An 18,553-nucleotide genomic window follows, 5' to 3' on the forward strand; every position below is an offset into this window, starting at 1 on the left:
TTGATAGCGAGGTTAGGCACTTCTTGACCGGCACTGAACGCACTGCAAATGAGTTCAAGGCTAGTATACCCGTTCTGCTATCTGAGTGGATGTCCATTTCTTTGAAGGAAGCTGTACACAGGAGCAGTAAATTTATTGCTACCTTAATGGTGGGATTGGGATGTAGTGCAGGTCCTGAGCAACAAATCTGCTGCTACCTTGATGGCTGCAACCTCAGCCTGGAAGACACTGCAATAGTCGGGAAGTCTGAAGCTGGATTTGATGGAGAGCTTCTGACAGTAAACCCCTCCACCAATTTCCCCCCAAATTTTGACACACCCGTAAAGAAGCTCACTGCACCTCTCCTTCAACGGCTTTTTCCCAACCAAAAGTCGCTCATCGGTATATGAAGCACCCGCTAGAGTTCGGTTTGGCAACTATATGATTCAAGTGATCCGATATGAAGTCAAGGTGAGTGAGGATTACCGAATTTTCAGACACGTGTTTTTTTAAGAACACAGACTCTCTGAGTCTGATGGATACTTTCACAGCAGTTGTTGAATGCTCTCGAGTTTGTTTGCAAGAGTGGTCTTTTCTGGAGCCCTCCACCACATAAAGACTCCGTAGAACGTAATGGTCTAGTAATAGGCTTCACTATAACTATTTTGTAATTTAAAATATCTTACTCAATTATTTTTTATCATCAGTTAAATTTCCAGACGATCTTGGAACCAACGACTATTAGCCATGCAAATCACTTGGACACGATTTCTGAATGTAAATATTCTTGAGCTTATTTTTTCTAACTACACCTCACTTTTACTTACATTATTAACTACAAAAGTATGTAGTGACATACACAAACACATATGCATATATGTATGTGGAAGTAAACTGTTTAAAATATGTCACCTTTGCATATGAAACCAGAAATTCTAGTCGCGAAGGAAGCGATAACTTAGTAAATCATAAAGTTTATTTTTACGATGGGAAAATTATCGGTACGTACATATTTAATATGAACTAATTACAACGAGACATCGGTGTAAATATAGCTTATAACTAGCTGTGTGCGCATAAAATTAGAGAGGTGAGTCACCACAACGCTACTAATTGAAAATAAGAAACTGTGAACGCTCATTGAATTATGTATTTGTTAAAATCAATTAGCCGAGAACCACACACACGCGGGCGGTGAAGTTCAATGAGCAGGCGGTTTGAGCGGTTGTGAGCATTTAGTGCGATGCTTAACCACTTGTGGATTCAGATAACAAAGATGGTAGAACAACTTCAGATAATTATTGCAGAAATATGTGTATGTATGTATATATGTATGTGTTGATATAAAGAATTGAGAAATTAAAATTAAAGAAATTAGAAATTCGTTGGGAACCTTCTTGAAAATAAAGAAAAACTTAAAAACGCGAAATTTTGAAAATTTGGTTTTCAAAAATATATGAAGTCTCAGCGGATCACCAAACAGCAGATTATTGGGATTATAAAAAACACGTACCATTAGAAAAATTATTTGAAAATTATCCAGATTTAGTGGCTAGGAAAAACAATTATACAGCGAAGGTTAATTAATTGTCACGAATTGTTGAAATATTTTATTTTTTCAAAGTAGCGGTCGAAAACAAAGAACTTTCCAAAATAATAGTTTTGAAAATACGCCAAATTTTCTCCAGAACCAACAAATGTTATGTCAGAATATTAAGAAGTTACACGAATCTTTAATATTAAGGGGCTATATCCACTTGTCTTATCTTCTTGAAGCGAAGATACGCACCCGCCTTTATGCAGCCAAAAAACGCACGTCAACAAACACAAGAAACGTTCGACGTCGAGAAGCAATCACAACAGACAACCGAACGACTTTCTGCACGACTTGCACTCCTGCTCTCTGAGAGCACGCGTTCGGCTGTGCAAGCTGTCATTGAGCATTACTAAAAGCTTTGTCAGAAATAGGTAGGACCTCTCCGAGTCGTTCGATACCAAAAGAGGTTTCAGACAAGGCGACTCCCCATCGTGCGACTTCTTCAATTTACTCCTGGAGAAAAAATTCGAGCTGCAGAGCTGAACAGAGAAGGTACAGTATTCTACAAGTGTGTACAACTGCTGGCGTACGCCGATGATATTGATATCATTGGTGCTACTTCGAACTGAAACTGAATGATAAAGTCCTCTATCGACAACAAAGACCAACTCTATAAGTACCTCATCATTCCCGTCCTGCCATATGGTTCGGAGGCATGAACAATGACAACATGTGAAGAGCCGATGATACTGGTTTTCGAGAGAAAGGTTCTGCGGAAGATTTATGGTCCTTTGTACATTGGCAACGTCGAATATCGCATTGGATGGAACGATAAGCTGTATGAGCTATACGACGACATTGACATACTTGAGGGAATTAAAAGACAGCGACAGCGTCAGGTCATCCGAATGTATGAAAACACTACAGGTCTGAAAGTCTATTTGAGGCAGTACCGGACGGTGAAAGTAGAGGAAGAGGAAGACCCGCATTCCGTTGGAAAGACCAGATGGAGAAGGAGCTGGCTACACTTGGAAACTCGAATTTCGACAAACAGCGAAAAGAAAAACGACTGGCGCGCTGTTGTAAACTTGGCTATAACCGCGTAAGCGGTGTCTATACCAATAAAGAGGAAGAATTCTTATCATAAGTGAACTATTTCCTGAAAATCTTGCTAAATTTCATGAATTCACTCCTACAAAACCACGCCACACACACTTCTATACTCAACTATTTCCCGACACAAATCCAACTCAAAAATCGCAAATCGCCAGCAATGTCATTCGAAAAAACAAAAAAAACCAACAAACAAAAAACTAATAAAAAAAAACAACAAATTTTAACGCCACCAACTACAATCACTAAATATCGAAAAACACATGTTCCAATCGCACTTTAGTGGCTACCAAAAATTAAAGCAACAACAAAAGCTAGCTGACATTACAATTTGTTAGCATTTATCTATTAGTTCTAGTTTAATTTATTTGAGCCACTTTTTTCCTTTTGTTGCCATTAGCCCAGCTAGTTGCGCCGGTTAGGTGGCTTCACAGCTTTGTAACTATTAGCTGCAGAAAAAAGGTAAAAAAAAATAAAGACAAATAAATAAAATTAAGTATGTTAATGAAACCACATAAAAGCAAGGAAAAATCACATTTAATTTGTTTGATTGTCGATTGGTCTGACACAAAACCGGAAATTCGAAACTCATGAGGCACCCGCTGACACCAACCGGCGTACGGGTGTGTGTTTGATATGTGGCGCTGTGTGTGCGCGTTGGTGCGGCGGCACTAGAAAGCAAGTAACAATAAATTTCAGCGCCACACACGCATGCACACGTAGGCACATGTCTATATGCATATACATATATAGATATGTATATGGCTATGTATTCTTAAAGTATTGTAGTATATGGCACCATATGTGGCAGGCAAGTTTATATGTATATTTGTGTGTACCAGAAACCGAAACTCGTGCCCAATGGGACGCAGCGTTCACAGTGTTCGCTTCCACAGCCTAGCGCTCCAATGCGCATGCGCTTTTGTCTACTACTTGGGCGCTCAGCCAATCAGCAAACGCGCGTCGTGGCATTCGCGACGCCACCATTTTCATATGCAAATAAACACACGGTTTTGCTTTTTATTTTATTTTTTAAGCTATTCACATTTTGTCAATTTAATTCAATTTCGAATTGCAAATATATTAAACGCTACTCACTGATTTATCTTAATCGCTTTTATATTTTAATTGTGCCGATCTATCGCATTATTTATGGCGTACATTTCGTTAGCGAGATTTAGTGGTAGCGACATTAGAAATGTCATTTGGTTTAGTCACAACAAAAGGAGCGAAAAAATAATGGCTCGAAAGCCATGCGAAAGCCAAGCGCGGGGGCAGCGCTACAAATGCCGTGTTTTTGGTGCGACAAAACGTTACAAAAACAACGCGCTTGACTTAAACGAGCGCGCGATCCATTCAATAATCATTAGATTAAACGAAATATTTGGTAATATATGCATAAGCAGATATATTTACATAAACTTTTTTTTTAATTTTTAAATTTTCGTTGCTTGCTTTAGCATTTTTTAACGCATCAACACTTTGTTGTTGTTTTTGTTCAATTTTTTCTTTGCGCGCTAAATGAAAATTTATTGCAGTTATTTGCTTCGTTTGTTTCAAATGCAAATTCGTTCCACACCGCAGTTTATTTTATTTATTTAGCTGTTTATTATACGCTTTAATATACAATAAGCGATTTTTGTGGTATTACAATTAATAGAGCAAGATCGCGGCGATATTTTATCGATCGCATTGATTTTGGCTGTTTAAGTGTTGCTTAACATTTTGTACAACAAGCATTTAATTTGCATGAAACAAATTCGCGCGCAATCAATATTCCCACACGCTAAGGCCGCGCTCGACAGCTCGAACAGCCGAGGGACACGCCAGCTTCTCGTGGGACAGTTGATTTATGACTTAAAGCCAGCATTTAATTAAGTTTCTAAAAACACTTAATTTCTAAGCGAATTCATTAAAACAAGTATATCGTAAAAAAGTGTCTCTTCTACTTACTGATAGGAGCCATGTGTATTTTTGCAGGTGCCGCCATGTTTGCACGGATTCGCCTCGCACTCGATCACATCTTCGGCACAGGTTTGGCCTTTAAAGCCTTTCGGGCATAAGCATTTGAAACTATTGCCGCCGGCAACGGAGGTGCAGGTGCCGCCGTTGTGGCAGGGTGATGTGGCACAGAGATTTTGTGTCTCGCAGTATTCACCTAGAAAATAAGAAGATGAAGAGAGATTAATTTAAATCTATATTAATACTAGTTTTCCAAACATATAAGCTATGCTAAAAAATCTGCCAACGCCTCGATCTTCAATAAAATAGAAAACTAGGTAGGTGGCTTTATTTTGGGCAATATTTGCACATATATGTATGTTTGAAGAACAGCCAAGTTAACTTACTAAGTTTACGCGACCTCATCATTTACAAGATCGTTTTCTATTCTGCCTTCCATTCAATGCTACGTTTTACAACACTTTTATTAAAATATTTGAAGGATACATGATTTTTACGCGTTGGAAACATAATCACTCACTTGGAATACTGAAAATCTGACTTTGAAATTTCGGGATCCCGAATTTCAGATTAAACATAATAAGTTCAGCTTTTCTGATTTAAAATTTTCGAAATCCCGAATGCAATATGACAACGGTCTCTTGTCACGTTCATTTACTTTTGTTGTACTACTGAGTTACAACACTTTCACAAAACTGAAGCCTTCGATGAGTTTTATGTACTACAGGATCGTTTCCTATTCTAGTTTCCACTCAGAGCTAGGTTTTACAACACTTTTATAAACATGTAGTCTTCGATGAGTTTTATGCGTTGGAAACATAATCACTCACTCGAAATTCTGAATATCTGATTTTGAAATTTCGGGATCCCGAATTTCAGATGTAAAATTTTCGGGACCCCTAATTAAGTTCAATATTCCTGATTTAAAATTTTTGGGATCCCGAATTCAATATAGCAGCCAGTCTTTTGTTACGATCCTTTATTTTTATCGTGCTACTGACTTACAAAAATTATGCGTCGAGTACACAATACTGGAAACGTGAAATCACTTGGGTTTCTAAATTTCTGAGTGAAAAATTTCGGGATCCCGAAACTTTGAAATCGAAAATTCGGGATCCCGAAGTTAATTTTGTACCCAGAATGTAACAATATTTTTCTTTGGTTGAAATTGTATGAAATTTTTCTTTTCTTTTTTCATTCTTATATCCAGACGAGGCATAACTGCTAAGTTTAGAGTTTTCTCTAACAAAGTTTTGGTTAATTAGTAGTTAAAAAGGTAATTTAAAAACTCTTCTTAGGGCTTTTCAAATTTGAATTGTTTTCTTAAACAGATTGTGATAATATTTAAAAGAAACTCTAATTAATACCTAATTCCGAAATTTTAGGATTCAAAAACAAATTCGTTTCATTTTGAAAATGTTAGAACTTTTCCTCTAATAAACTTTTTACATTTTTTTTATCTCAAATACAACAAATATTGCTCATATCCCATTAATAAAAATGTAGAATAGTTTAAAGTAGAAATTAACTTACCTGTATAGCCATTCATGCAGGAGCATGTGTAATCGTCCAATGTTTTGAGGTTACATGAACCGCCATTACGACAGGGCGATGAATCACAGGCATTCGGCACACGTATCTCGCATAAGGACTCGGTAAAGCCGAGCGGACATATGCAAGAGATGCCAAGGCGATCAATACGATATGAGGGTTGACAGGTGCCGCCATTTTGACAGCGCAGCAAACCGGTAAAGCAAGGATTCAGATGTTCACAATATTCGCCGACATAGCGTGAGCTGCAACTGTAATGAGAATAGAGAGAGCGTAAGAAAGATATTAGTAAATTGCTAAAGCATACAAAAAATGTCATTAAAAAAGTAAAATATATGTTATGTATAGATATGTCAGTTAAGCAATGGAATTTTCAAAACCATTACTGGCACTTTGGCAGCCCAACACGCTACTTTCTGCTTACAAACCACTCAGTTAAACGCTTTCAAAGTAAATTTTGACCATTCAATTTGTGGTATTCAGATTTATTTCCCATAAAACAAGCCAGCCATTCTTCACATACAGAAATGAAATGCATACTTTCTTTCGAGTTGAATAAAAAGCTTTTGTCCTTCACGCGAAGAGGCCCAAATGTCTTCGTGTCTCTTCACCACAAAAAATCCGACCTCTTTTCCAATAACCCTTTCTCTTTAGCATAACAAATTATCTTTTCTTAAATTAATCCTCCGAGCAGCTGCTGCTTCTCCATTATATACACTTTAAATAATTAATGATGTAAGTCGCTATTTTGTCATTTCCTGTTTTGACACCCAGCACTAAGAATGAATGAGTAGACCGAATCTCGACAATGAAGACACAAAAGCCGAACAACAAAAATTCCCTAAACAACCTTTTGAATGCACATGACAAACTTACAACAGATTACCGCTGTGGCTCTTCACGAGAAAGCACAAACAAAAACTGGTTGGACTGCAACTACAACAAGCTACTAAAATAAGGCTGATACGCATAAAAAAGAATGAAGGAATTTTATTTAATGTGCATTGGGCCAAGACGGCAAGAAAATAACTGAAAAAAGCCTGTACCAAAATGACAAAAAGTAAAAGGCCAGCACTTTGCACGCCAAGTGTGATAAACAAAAGCGAGTAAAAATAAAAGTATACCGGCGCTCTTTCGCTATGCCTACCGGAGCATGGGGCAACGTTGTAAGCGCACTTCTTGGCGACAATTAATAGTTGGGCCATGACGTACTTCTCGAATTTTATTTGTGACATTCAAACATACAAACATACGTATATACATATGTATATGTGATTGCATTCGAATATTTTCCTAGTATTTTGGTTAACATATCTTTTACGAGCGCATTAAGTGGAGCTGAACGCCTAAAATCACCCCAAATACATTAAAGCCAAGCGATTGATAAAGTGTATAAAGCCAAGAGAAAGAACCGTGAATAACACTTGAATAGAAGTCAAATACGAAGAAGATAGTAAGCAAAAGAATAAAAAAGAAGAATTTAACAACAAAAAAGTTAAATATATGAATAAGCAGACACAGGAAAGCCCGACAGGTGGTAAATTTTATTGGAAGGCTACAAATGAAATCAGTTTGCTTGAAAGAAGTACTTTTACATTTCTCTACAAATGCAAATGTACTTATTTTTTAGAGAAAGAAAATACTTAGAGATTTCTGAGGTAATAAGAATGAGAAATTTATATGACTTTAAAGATTTAATAATAAAGAAAAATAAGTTTTTTTAGCGCGATTCAATTCGATAGTTTTCATCGAAGGCGATAACACGATTATATAAACTTTCGTCAAAATTTTGGTATATCCACTTTTCTATTGCTTCAAACTAGGTCGCAATCTCTGTGATTAACTTTTCATTGTTGCTCAACTTCTTTTCAGTTATCATTTTCTTCAGATGTGAGTATAGAAAGAAATCGTTGGGGTTAGTTTCTGAAAATACGACGCTTTACCGATCGTTTTCATTAATTTCAGAGACCTCTCACTGTACGATTTTGCAAAGCTACTTAAAGTAGATTTAGAAAACTGTGCTATCAACAGTAGACTTCCTACTTTAAAGACAATTCTCTCTCAGTTTATAGAACGAACTTATTTTACAATTAGAATATATCTTAAATTCTCCACTTATAGATGGAATATAATTTAGTCAATATATGAGATTAGCAGTGAGTAAAATAGACGAGGATTGCACAGCGATCTTAAGTCTATTGATCCTCGTAGCGTTGGACTTATCGAAAGCCTTTGACACAGTCAATCACACAACGCTACTGGAGGACATCGAAAAGACTGCGCTCCCTTCAGGACTGAGGAGGTTGACCATGAACTACCTGAACGGTCGTCTCTGAGTGCCGCATAAATCTTCGACTGCTTGAGCTCTGAGTACATAAATATTCCGCGAAAATCTCAAAATTTTCTTGGTTTCCAATGCTGTATCTAACATAAAAATATTTTTTGATTATTTTAAGCCATAAAAAATCATAAATTATGAATCTTAGCTAGGCTAAGTGCGCCGTTTTTAAAAGCGTTTCACTCGAAACTGTGTTGTTCAAGTCAGTTGGCAAGATTTCTCGAGAACTACTCAACCGATCATCATGAAATGTTACACAGGTCTTTGGGATACAATTCTTAAAGGCTTTTACGAAGGATTTTATTTTCGATTACAACTATTTGAACAGAAAAAATATTGCGAAATTTTCACTGAAACTTTCATTTTTTTAATTTTGTCCACCAAAACTACAATTTTTTTTTTTGTCTAACAAAAAACTTAAGGTTTTAACTAAAACACATATTTTTTCACTTTAGATTATCCTGTAAGGAGTTATCATGCCAACGCATATTTTTTCCGATGGGTCACCGGAAATTGCGTCGCAATGATCAAGTTTAAAATATTTTTTTCCAAAAATTTCAGAATTTTTTTGTTAATAGTGTGTGTTTATAACAATAAAAAGATCGTAAAAATATTTCATTTTTTATATGAGAAAAATTTGTTCAAAAAGGCTGTTTTTTAACCCGAGGAAACCCATGTAACCCTTTAAGGTGGTAATTTGGGGAAGATTTGAGGAAGAAATGCAATCAATATTTAAGTTCAAAAACAATTGTATATATTCCTTGTACTTAAGCATTTCCAATAAGAGCTTCCCTGAAGTTCGCATTTCCTCCATATTTTGTTAAAATATATAAACATACGACTTTAGACACCAAAATCGCTTCACTGCACCAGTTTCAACATGTACATATGTATGTAAATGAATGGGCGAATTTGAGTGTTGCACTGTTTATGTCATTCTGCACGTTCCGCAATTTGATATTCAATAGGCGTGGGATAGTGTGGGAAGCTTACGAGCAGCGGCACAGAGCTCGAGTGTTGTGACAACAAAATGCAGGCAATGAAGTATTTAATTGTCGGGTAAACAAGACCAGGCTAAGCAAAGAAATTTCACTGGCGAGTTTGAGGCAACCAAAATGTGGACATACATACATACATATATGTACATAAGTCTATATGGTTAGCTATTACAGTTATGTGTCGTATGTGTGACACAAGCTTTGTAGATTAGAGAAAACGAGTTAAAGATGAGCATTGGACATAATTAATTAGCAGATACATAAAAATGCTGTTAACAAGTGCGCTTAAGTCGAAACTCCAATAAAAAAAGTGATGTCTAACAGCTGCTGAACCCACACAGAGTACCGTTTAATTTTCGCTCAACTACTAACTGTATTTTTTTCTTCAGCTGTGAATACGCGGCTTACTGCTGCATCGCGACGCACTTTAATGTAAGTACGACACGTCCGCGTGCGCTGCGCTGCAACATAAACGCATTCCGCGGCTCTAAATACAGCGTGGCGAGTTGAGCTGGACTCAAATATTTACGCGGATAATGCTTTGGCGGAGAAAAATACAGCCAAACCGAACTAAACGTTGGCGTTGGTAAGTAAATCAATGAGCGAATGCAATGTGAACAGCAAGCAACAAGAACAACAATTTACAACATACCCCACGGTCGTTGGAAAATTTTCCCCAGAGAAAAATTGTGCAATGTTGCAAGTATGCGCGCGAACAATGCGACAATTTTGTGCGTGCAATTGCATTTTAAGCGCAGCGCCGATAGTAAAATAACAGTCAACGGCACAACGGCAACAGTGTTTTGCCATAAGTGCGCCATCAGCGTCAACGTAGGCGATTTTAGTGCCATTTAAGCAATGAATAGTCATTAAGAAGTAGAGAGCTTTCGGCAATAGCGAAAGTAATTAAATAATAATTATGAAGAAAAGAGATAAAAATAATTATTGAACAAATATACAAATAGGAATAAGTAGTGCGTGAACTTGGTATCACCACAAAGCCAACAAGGCTGTGTAAGCTGACGTTAAGCAATACGAAAAGCTCCATCAGAATCGGGAAGGACTTCTCCGAGTCGTTCCATGCCAAGCGAGGTTTCAAACAAGGCGATTCCCTACAACGCGACTTCTTGAACTTCAACAACCGCGCCGTTAGTACTGCTTTCTTCAGATTGCATAAGAAAGCGCAGCAGATAGGTCTGGTTGTGAACGAAGACAAGACGAATCCTCTTCTGTCAACAAACAAATAGTCATCGCATTCGCGAATTGGCTCACACGTCACTGGTGACTTCATAACTTCAAAGTCGATGATAATTTCGTCTATCTGGGAACCAGCATTAACACCAACAACACCGTCAGCACTGAAACCCAAGGCAGAATAACTCTTGCCAACAGGTGCTTCTTTGGATTCGTCCGGCTAAGTGGTGCCGAGGAAAAGGCAATGACATCATCTGGTGAGTCGGTCATAGAAATGTTCGAGAAAAAGGGTTTGCGGATGATTTATGGTCCTTTGCGCATTGGCAATGGCGAGTACCGCAGTCGATGGAACTAGTCAAGTTGTCCGGATGGAAGAGAACACTCTAGCTTTGAAGGCTTTTGATTTAGTAGTCGCAGGTGGAAGCAGACGAAGAGGAAGACCTTCACTGCGCTGGAGAGATCAGGTGGAAAAGTACCGATATCGGTGGTTCCAAGAAATGAGCAGGTTCTTAAAAAGAAAAAAACGCGAGAAAATTTTTAAATCCATATCTGAGGGGTCTAGTTCGCGTATATTTAGACCGAGGTTCTGACAGTCGTGCATCGACTCAGCGTGTTATTTCATTTGCTCATTTACATACATACTTATATAAATAAATACGTCCGAGTAACTTAAAAAAATGACAAAAAATATTAATAATTTTGCTTGCCACACGACTTCCACTGTAGGCCAGCAATTTTCCAATTTTGCAGCATGATGTGCAAACAAATACTACTCAGCTGACCCGCAGCACAACACGAGCAAATATAAATGTGCTTCCATTTGCGGCCGCACGCATGTGGCATACAACGTACATTTGACCTGGAAAAATGTTTCTGCCACCAAGCCGCAACCAGCAGCTAACACTTTCCACAAAAAAGCAAAAAACAACATTTTCAAATTCCATTTGCATGCGGCACAGGTCTCAGGCTGGACCATTTGTTGCCAACAAGCAGCTGAGCTTGCGCTCGCCAAGATAAGCGCTTGCTAAAAGATCGTAAAACTCGATCCGATCCGATCCAGGTGTAGATCAGTAGCAACAGCGTAAGAAAAAGACAATAACAACAACAAAATCTAAGGTTCGCTTACGAAGCGTGGCAGCTAGTAATCGACAGCTTAGCCTCAGCTGTACATGTTTATTTGTGTATATGTAGGCATATTAGAATGTAGGAGCGCTGTGGCAAGTCCATTTAACCCAGTTAGTTTGGCAGTAGGAATCGTGCACGGTATGCTGGAGCGTTGAAAATCTCAGCTGCAACACAAGCGCGCTGTTGTTGTGGCTTGCAAGTATGCGCTAGGCTGCCCGTTGGGCAGTAGTTAAGCCTTTCGCTGCAACAACAACCACACTGTCTGTGCGCTGTTGGTAATAGGCGAGCCTTTATCGACCCACTGATCTCTCAGGTTCACATTGACGATCAGGCTCAAGTGCTGTGCACTTTTTCGCCAATTTCAGCAGCTCACCCATTGCCCCTACTGCTGCCCATCTTCTCCTCTTTTCACCGCCGACTCTGTGGTGGTGCGCCGTCGAGCGCTACTCGCGAGCGATGAGTTGTATGCCGCTGTTGCTGCTTGCTGTTGTTTAGTGGCAAATACACGTTGTGGCAACTCTATAGTACAAATGTTGTTGTCGCTGTTCTTCTATTTGCTGTGTTTGTTGTTGCTGTTGCTTTCATGTATTGGCGCTTGATCATATCGACGATCGTAATCGCGCTGCGGCAACTTGTAAAATTAAATTGCTGGCAAAAATCGAACACACTGCAAAGCGCCACAAGGCAGTGCAACATGCACAGCAACAACAACAACAACAAATACAAAAACAATAAAAGTAGCCACTGCAAGCGAATATATGGTACAAACACCTAATGAATCGCGCGTTGGCCAACATGCGATCATGCCACAAATGCTGTGCTACGAAAAGCGCAAGCTTGCCACAAACCCACAGACACACACACATTTACACATGTTTACACACATGCAAGCATACAAATAGAAGGCTATTGGTGGGAGCTTCTTGGAGTGCAGTTAGTTATTGGCGCGTGTGGTTGTTGCTAGTTGTTGTCATTACCGCTTTTCAACAGCCGCATGTGTGAATTACAGTTAGCAGGCAACATTTGCGCTGAGAAATGTTACAATTTTCGCCCGCAGGAGTTGCCACATAGAAATTTTCGTATATTTATGAGCGTGTCCGATACGTGTTTATTGCTTGCAACAGCGCGCATACAACTTTGTGAAATTATGGAGATTTTAGAGTTTTGTTGAAATTATTTTTTTTTTTTTATTATAATTTATTAGATATATACTGAAAAAATATTGAAAAAATCAGTTTTATTGATAAACTCCTCTAGCAGCTGCAAGATGCGCAACTAGTACTAGCAAAAAACCAAAAAAAAACAACATTGCAACACTAAAAGTTGCAACAAAAAACATTGAAAACTCGCGCCTATCACCGCAACATCAGCGTTTAAATTAAAAAATTAAACGCTTGTCGCGGCTGCTGTAAAATTAAAATTTCCGATTGCACGCTGCTGATAAGCCCAAATCAAGGCAGTAAGCCAAACAACAACAAAAACTAAAAAAATCAACAAAACATGATTAAATTGCAAAAGCAACAACATTGCACACACCAAAAGCGGTCGCTTGAGCCAAGTGGGTGTAGTGTGTTGCTTTGCCGTTGCTTTTTTCGTTCGCCATTTTAAGCCACGCATTGCGTTGCACGTTGGAAGACTGGTTGCCACCTTGCGCTAGGCACAATTTGATTGTCACTTGCCACATTTAAATGAACTGTCAGCGCACGTGAGTGTTGTGTTGCAACGCAACAACCACAGCGTGTAGCCGCCATGTGGCAGTAAGACGCACGGCTGGCCGCTTGTCTGACAGTTTGTCACACGGCCGTTAATTTCTGGCGGTTGACAGCATTTTTGTGTCGCGCTTTTTTGCATACCCTTTACTTTTTGTATTACTTATATAATGTGTCTTCGAAAAAGTAGATTTCGTGTTGGTTTTGTTTTTGTATACGCTTTAAGGTATTACCCACCTTGTGGCATGCCAGTGGCTACTTTGTCGTGCTATTTTAGCCGGTGTGCTATGTAATGAAAGGCAACAACAACTCATTGCCACTGTGCCGCCGGCGAGTGTGCGAAAAAGCGAGCCAGTGAGCGAGTGAGTGAGTGGCGCAGCTAATTATGCGAGCCAAGCCGATGACAAGCGTAGCAGAAAGCAGCAATTGAAATATTTTAAGTTTAAAATGAGGAGAATTAACACTTGTGTTTATGTGCAACTCGATGCATAAATAACAACAAATATGTATACAAAGTATGTATGTCATTTTATCATTTATTATATTTGTTCCTTGGTAAATTTTTGGAAGTGAACTAGTTTTTGAGTTCTGTAAATATTATCAGATATAACGTGGAAATATGTTAAAATTGGTGATCCAAATAGAGGTAATCTTTTCAATAACCTTTTTTTGACAGGTCATGTGTTAGCCCGGTCAAACTGTCATGTTATTTTTGTTCAGCATTCATTCGTGCCTGATATTCGACCGAGTAGATCACGTCCAGTACGCACTGAAGAAAATATACCAGCTGTAGCTGATAGATACACAAGGACTTCAGAGAGTCAATTCGACGCCGTTTGCAGCAGCTCGGACTGACGTATGGAACGACTTGGCGCATTTTACGGCGAGACCTTAAATTGAAAGCGTACAAAATACAGTTTGTGCAAGAACTGAAGCCGTCAGAACTTCGCTCTATGAACTCTTTAAATTTTGTTCAGCGATAAGGCCCGTTTCTGGCTCATTGGGTATGGAATCATCGGTCCATATTTCTTTCAAAATGATGCCGGTGAGAACGTAACCTTCAATGTTATTCCGCCATGATAACCGACTATTTGATGCCTGAAATGGAAGCTCGTGATTTCGGTGAAATTTGGTTTCAATAAGGAACCACATATCACCTTAATCAGTGGATTTATTGAGAGAAAACTTCGATGAGCAGATAATTTCAGGTCTTAAGCCGCTCGATTGACCGCCAAGATCGTGTGATATGACGCCATTAGACTTTTTCTGTGGGAATTTGAAAAGTCTAAAGTCCATGCGGACAATCCCGCTTCGAGTCAGGCCTTGGAGTAAAAGATGACGCTTGTTATTCGTCAGTTACCAGTTACCGATCGAAATGCTCGAACGAGTCATCTAAAATTGGACGCAACGGATGGACCATCGGAAACGGAGCCGCAGCCAACATTTGAAAGAGATAATCTTCAAAAAATAAATGCTAAAGAATGTTCTTTCGGACGATAATAAACATGCTCCATTAAATTTGAAGCTTCTGTGTTTTTTTTTTCAAAAAGTAGGAAACCTCGAAATGGATTACGCTTTAGAAATATGCATTATAAACAGTTTGACCGAAAGCATGTTCGTTTACGAAAAATCGAGCCTCAAACCCGGCCCCGCGATCAGTATTCATGTGTTTTTTGAGGTTTCACACGATCTGATGAAACTATAGAAAATATCCGGAATGTTGGAATTTGTATATTGTTACTAAATCACAAAATATCTCGCTATGCTTAAAAGGTTATAAACTTTAAATAATTTTTTCAAGCTTCTGAAGCTGAATACTCTTGCCAAGAAATCGACTTTTTTGCACTGGGAGTGGTGCCTTCAAGGAAGCGTCACGAGCAGTGTTTTGAAAAAAGTCTGTTTTTTCTATATTCAAGTAGAACAATTAATTAATGAAATAATCCATCGTAAAAAATAGGTTCGAAATTCGAGAGCGAATGTATACAACCTCCTATTAATTGAAGTTTGCAATTTGTTAATAAATATATTAGTGCGAAATTACTTTACAAGAAGCAACATCATATTAATGGCAACTCGCGCTCGCTTAAAGCATGAATAATTTTGAATTTTCAATGCCTTAAATTTTTACGCATGCGCAGCTTGTAACTGCCTATGACAAGCGCGACTAAAATGCTTACATACTTACATACAGACACACCAGCTGGTTACAAATCACAAATATAAACTTAATAACTATTACACGAATATACAAACATATATACATAAGTGTACTGATAATCCCTGGCAGCTAACAAATCTCAAAACCAATGAGCAGAAGAACTGTGGTTGAACGAAGTGATGTGTTGCGCCTTCGCTAGACGGAAAGGATCTAATTTCTAGCCAAACAAAACCACAAAAACATATGCAAGCAAATGAAAAATAAGTTGAGAGCAAAACTATTGCGGCTCCAACAGCATCATCACCAGCTCAAGCACCACCAACACCTAACCAACCAACGACTGGCATGAAAAATGAAACCGCAACAAATGGAGTTTCTCACGCCGCGCATTCATTGCGCATGCTCGTCTCTTCTATTTAGTACATCAAGTTACGATTTCTTGAAATAATTTTTCAAAATTTACGCGCAGCACATACAGACATACGCTTATGCCTGGGAGGAGAAGCGTGGCGGGGCAGTTGAATGCGCTCTAAAATAATAAATCATCGGCTGTCGGTGGCGGTGATTTCTTAGTTTAAAGTACTCGCAGTATTAGCCCAATTGATAACTTCGACATTCGCGGTAGAAATGTGCGGTGTGAGGAAAAGAAAGTTAGAATGAAGAGCAAGCCGCTGGCTGGTTAAAGAGAAAGAACCAAATAGAGTGAAAATTAGGAAAAGTAGTCGAAATAGTCAAGCTAAACCGCTGGTTAGTTGTATAGGCGTCCGACGCCTGTGGTCAATGGCACTTTAGTTGCTAGTGGGCAAGTGCAGCAATGCCGCAGGTTGGCTATATTGCTTACTATTAGCTTCTTTTACGGAGTTACAGCTGTGCGATCGTCATTAGCTGAGTAATTACGCACAATTTGTGGTAAAACCCGTGAGCCGACCTACAAGAATTTACATATATGTAATAGTAGAGCATAAATATTTAAAAATGTATATATATATGCACTGAAAAAAAAATAGTTCTTCGTTAAAAAATCGAAAAAATATTTACATATGTATAAGGAATGGATTTTCATCAAGATTATGACTTCTGTGAATATTTAAATTTTTATTTTGAATTTTGGGTACTTAGAGTTGTGTTTAATTCTTAAAAGAACTTTAGTTGAGTTGAGTTGAGTTGAGTTGAGTTTAGTTGAGCTGAGTTGAGTTGAGTTCAGTTGAGTTTAGTTCAGTTGAGTTGAGTTAAGTTGAGTTGAGTTGAGTTGAGTTGAGTTGAGTTGAGTTGAGTTGAGCTGAGTTGAGTTGAGTTCAGTTGAGTTTAGTTCAGTTGAGTTGAGTTAAGTTGAGTTGAGTTGAGTTGGGTTAATCTGAGTTGAGCTGACTTCCAACTTTTTGTATACAAAAACTTTGATATTTAAATATATCAAAAATTGAAATTGGGAGAAAGAAAATAATCGAAGAGTTGTAATGGGATCAAATATTCCCAATATTGTTTTTGAGGTTGAAAAAAATTTTCGTCTTTGAATCAAATTTTCTATATGGCACTTTTGGTTATTTTGAGATATGTTTAAAATTCCCTTGTTCAATTTTAGAGGTTATGTTGTCATTCCTCTTCTATAAGTAAATATGAATATTATATAAAAGTATTAATAAATAAATCAAAGAATTATAAGCCTTCACAAAGCAAGTCCAATGCGCAGAGCTCTACTTTGCGGCCAATTCGAACACAATGCTAAACCAAATGCAAACCCCAAAGGCTCAAATGACAAAAGGAATTCCAAAGCTTGCGGTTTTGTGCAAAAGCAATGACATTTTTCAGCGGCTGCTTGAGGACAGTCACATTAAATTACCAATGCGGTGAGCATAAAAATAGCAACCGAAAACTAGCAGAAGACGAATGCGTAGAGCTAGAATAGCAGCAGTGCGTGGTGCAACAACAATTTGCAGCTTTTACTGCCTCATCTTTGGCCACCACAATTACTGCGAGTGCAGTAGGCAGCCAAGCCGGCAGCAAGCCAAGCGACCTGTCGCACTCCAACACGCCAGCAACATAACTCATACGCTCCCAGCAGCCGACACAGTCGACAGCCGACATGCAGCAGCCACAATAACAATCACGTCCCCAGACGCAGGCAGGCAATACGAACTCGCTAAATAAGTATGGCGCAGTGGCCGCCGACCGCCTTGCTGATAGACTAACTGCCATGGCGATTGGGAAAAGCGCGCACGCGTGTTTGGCTCTACGCATGCGCTGAATTAATGTAGCTGCCGAGGACAGCAGCAGCAGCAATTGTCTACGAGCTGCACTTAGCTTATGTGGCGCAGCTTGAATTGCGAGCAATTGCTGCCGTGCTGTGGCTAATGCTGATGCTGTGTTGTCGGCTAGTGCAGTCGTCTGCAGCAATTGCTGTTGATCGTCGACTACTGTTGTATTGGCTGCCGAGTGATTTGATTTGTAAACGACCAACGTGAGAACTAATAAATGTGTTTTTGATTTGTTGACTCCACACCGCAAAGGAAGACATATATAGAGTGGTAAAAAATATAAAACTTGCAATCAACTGACCCCACTGAGGAGGCTGACTGACTAAACTACAATGCTACTACTGCGAACTAGGCACACATTCGATATCCTCTCAGCTATGGCTGACTGCTTATGAGCGCTCACCACATTTACGATCGTCTAGCGTTATTAAATGTTGACCGCATTCATTTTACTAGGACTAAGCCACAGGCCACCACCACTACACCAGTACTAAGCCAGCGAAACGCATGAAATGTGGCAAATCGAAGAAAATATGAAACACACTTCGACGATCGTTGGGTGATCGAGCGATCGCGATCGCACAGAAGATTAGTGGCCTAAGTAATGGTACGCTGAAAAGCGGCATTAGGTGAGCTT

At 38.8% G+C, this 18,553-nt stretch overlaps 1 protein-coding gene across 1 annotated transcript in view; it reads right to left on the reverse strand.

Moving 5' to 3' along the window:
* LOC120773568 (neurogenic locus Notch protein) overlaps nt 1–18,553 on the reverse strand; it is a 166,065-nt gene that overhangs the window by 55,370 nt on the left and 92,142 nt on the right. The window contains exons 3-4 of the mRNA XM_040102538.1: nt 6,125–6,393; nt 4,583–4,787 (exon numbers count right to left, since the gene is read on the reverse strand). Coding sequence (XP_039958472.1) covers nt 4,583–4,787; nt 6,125–6,393 — 474 coding nt within the window. The remainder of the gene's footprint in view (nt 1–4,582; nt 4,788–6,124; nt 6,394–18,553) is intronic.

This window comes from Bactrocera tryoni, chromosome 4 (genome assembly GCF_016617805.1).
Source record: "Bactrocera tryoni isolate S06 chromosome 4, CSIRO_BtryS06_freeze2, whole genome shotgun sequence".
Classification (NCBI taxonomy): Eukaryota; Metazoa; Arthropoda; class Insecta; order Diptera; family Tephritidae; genus Bactrocera; species Bactrocera tryoni.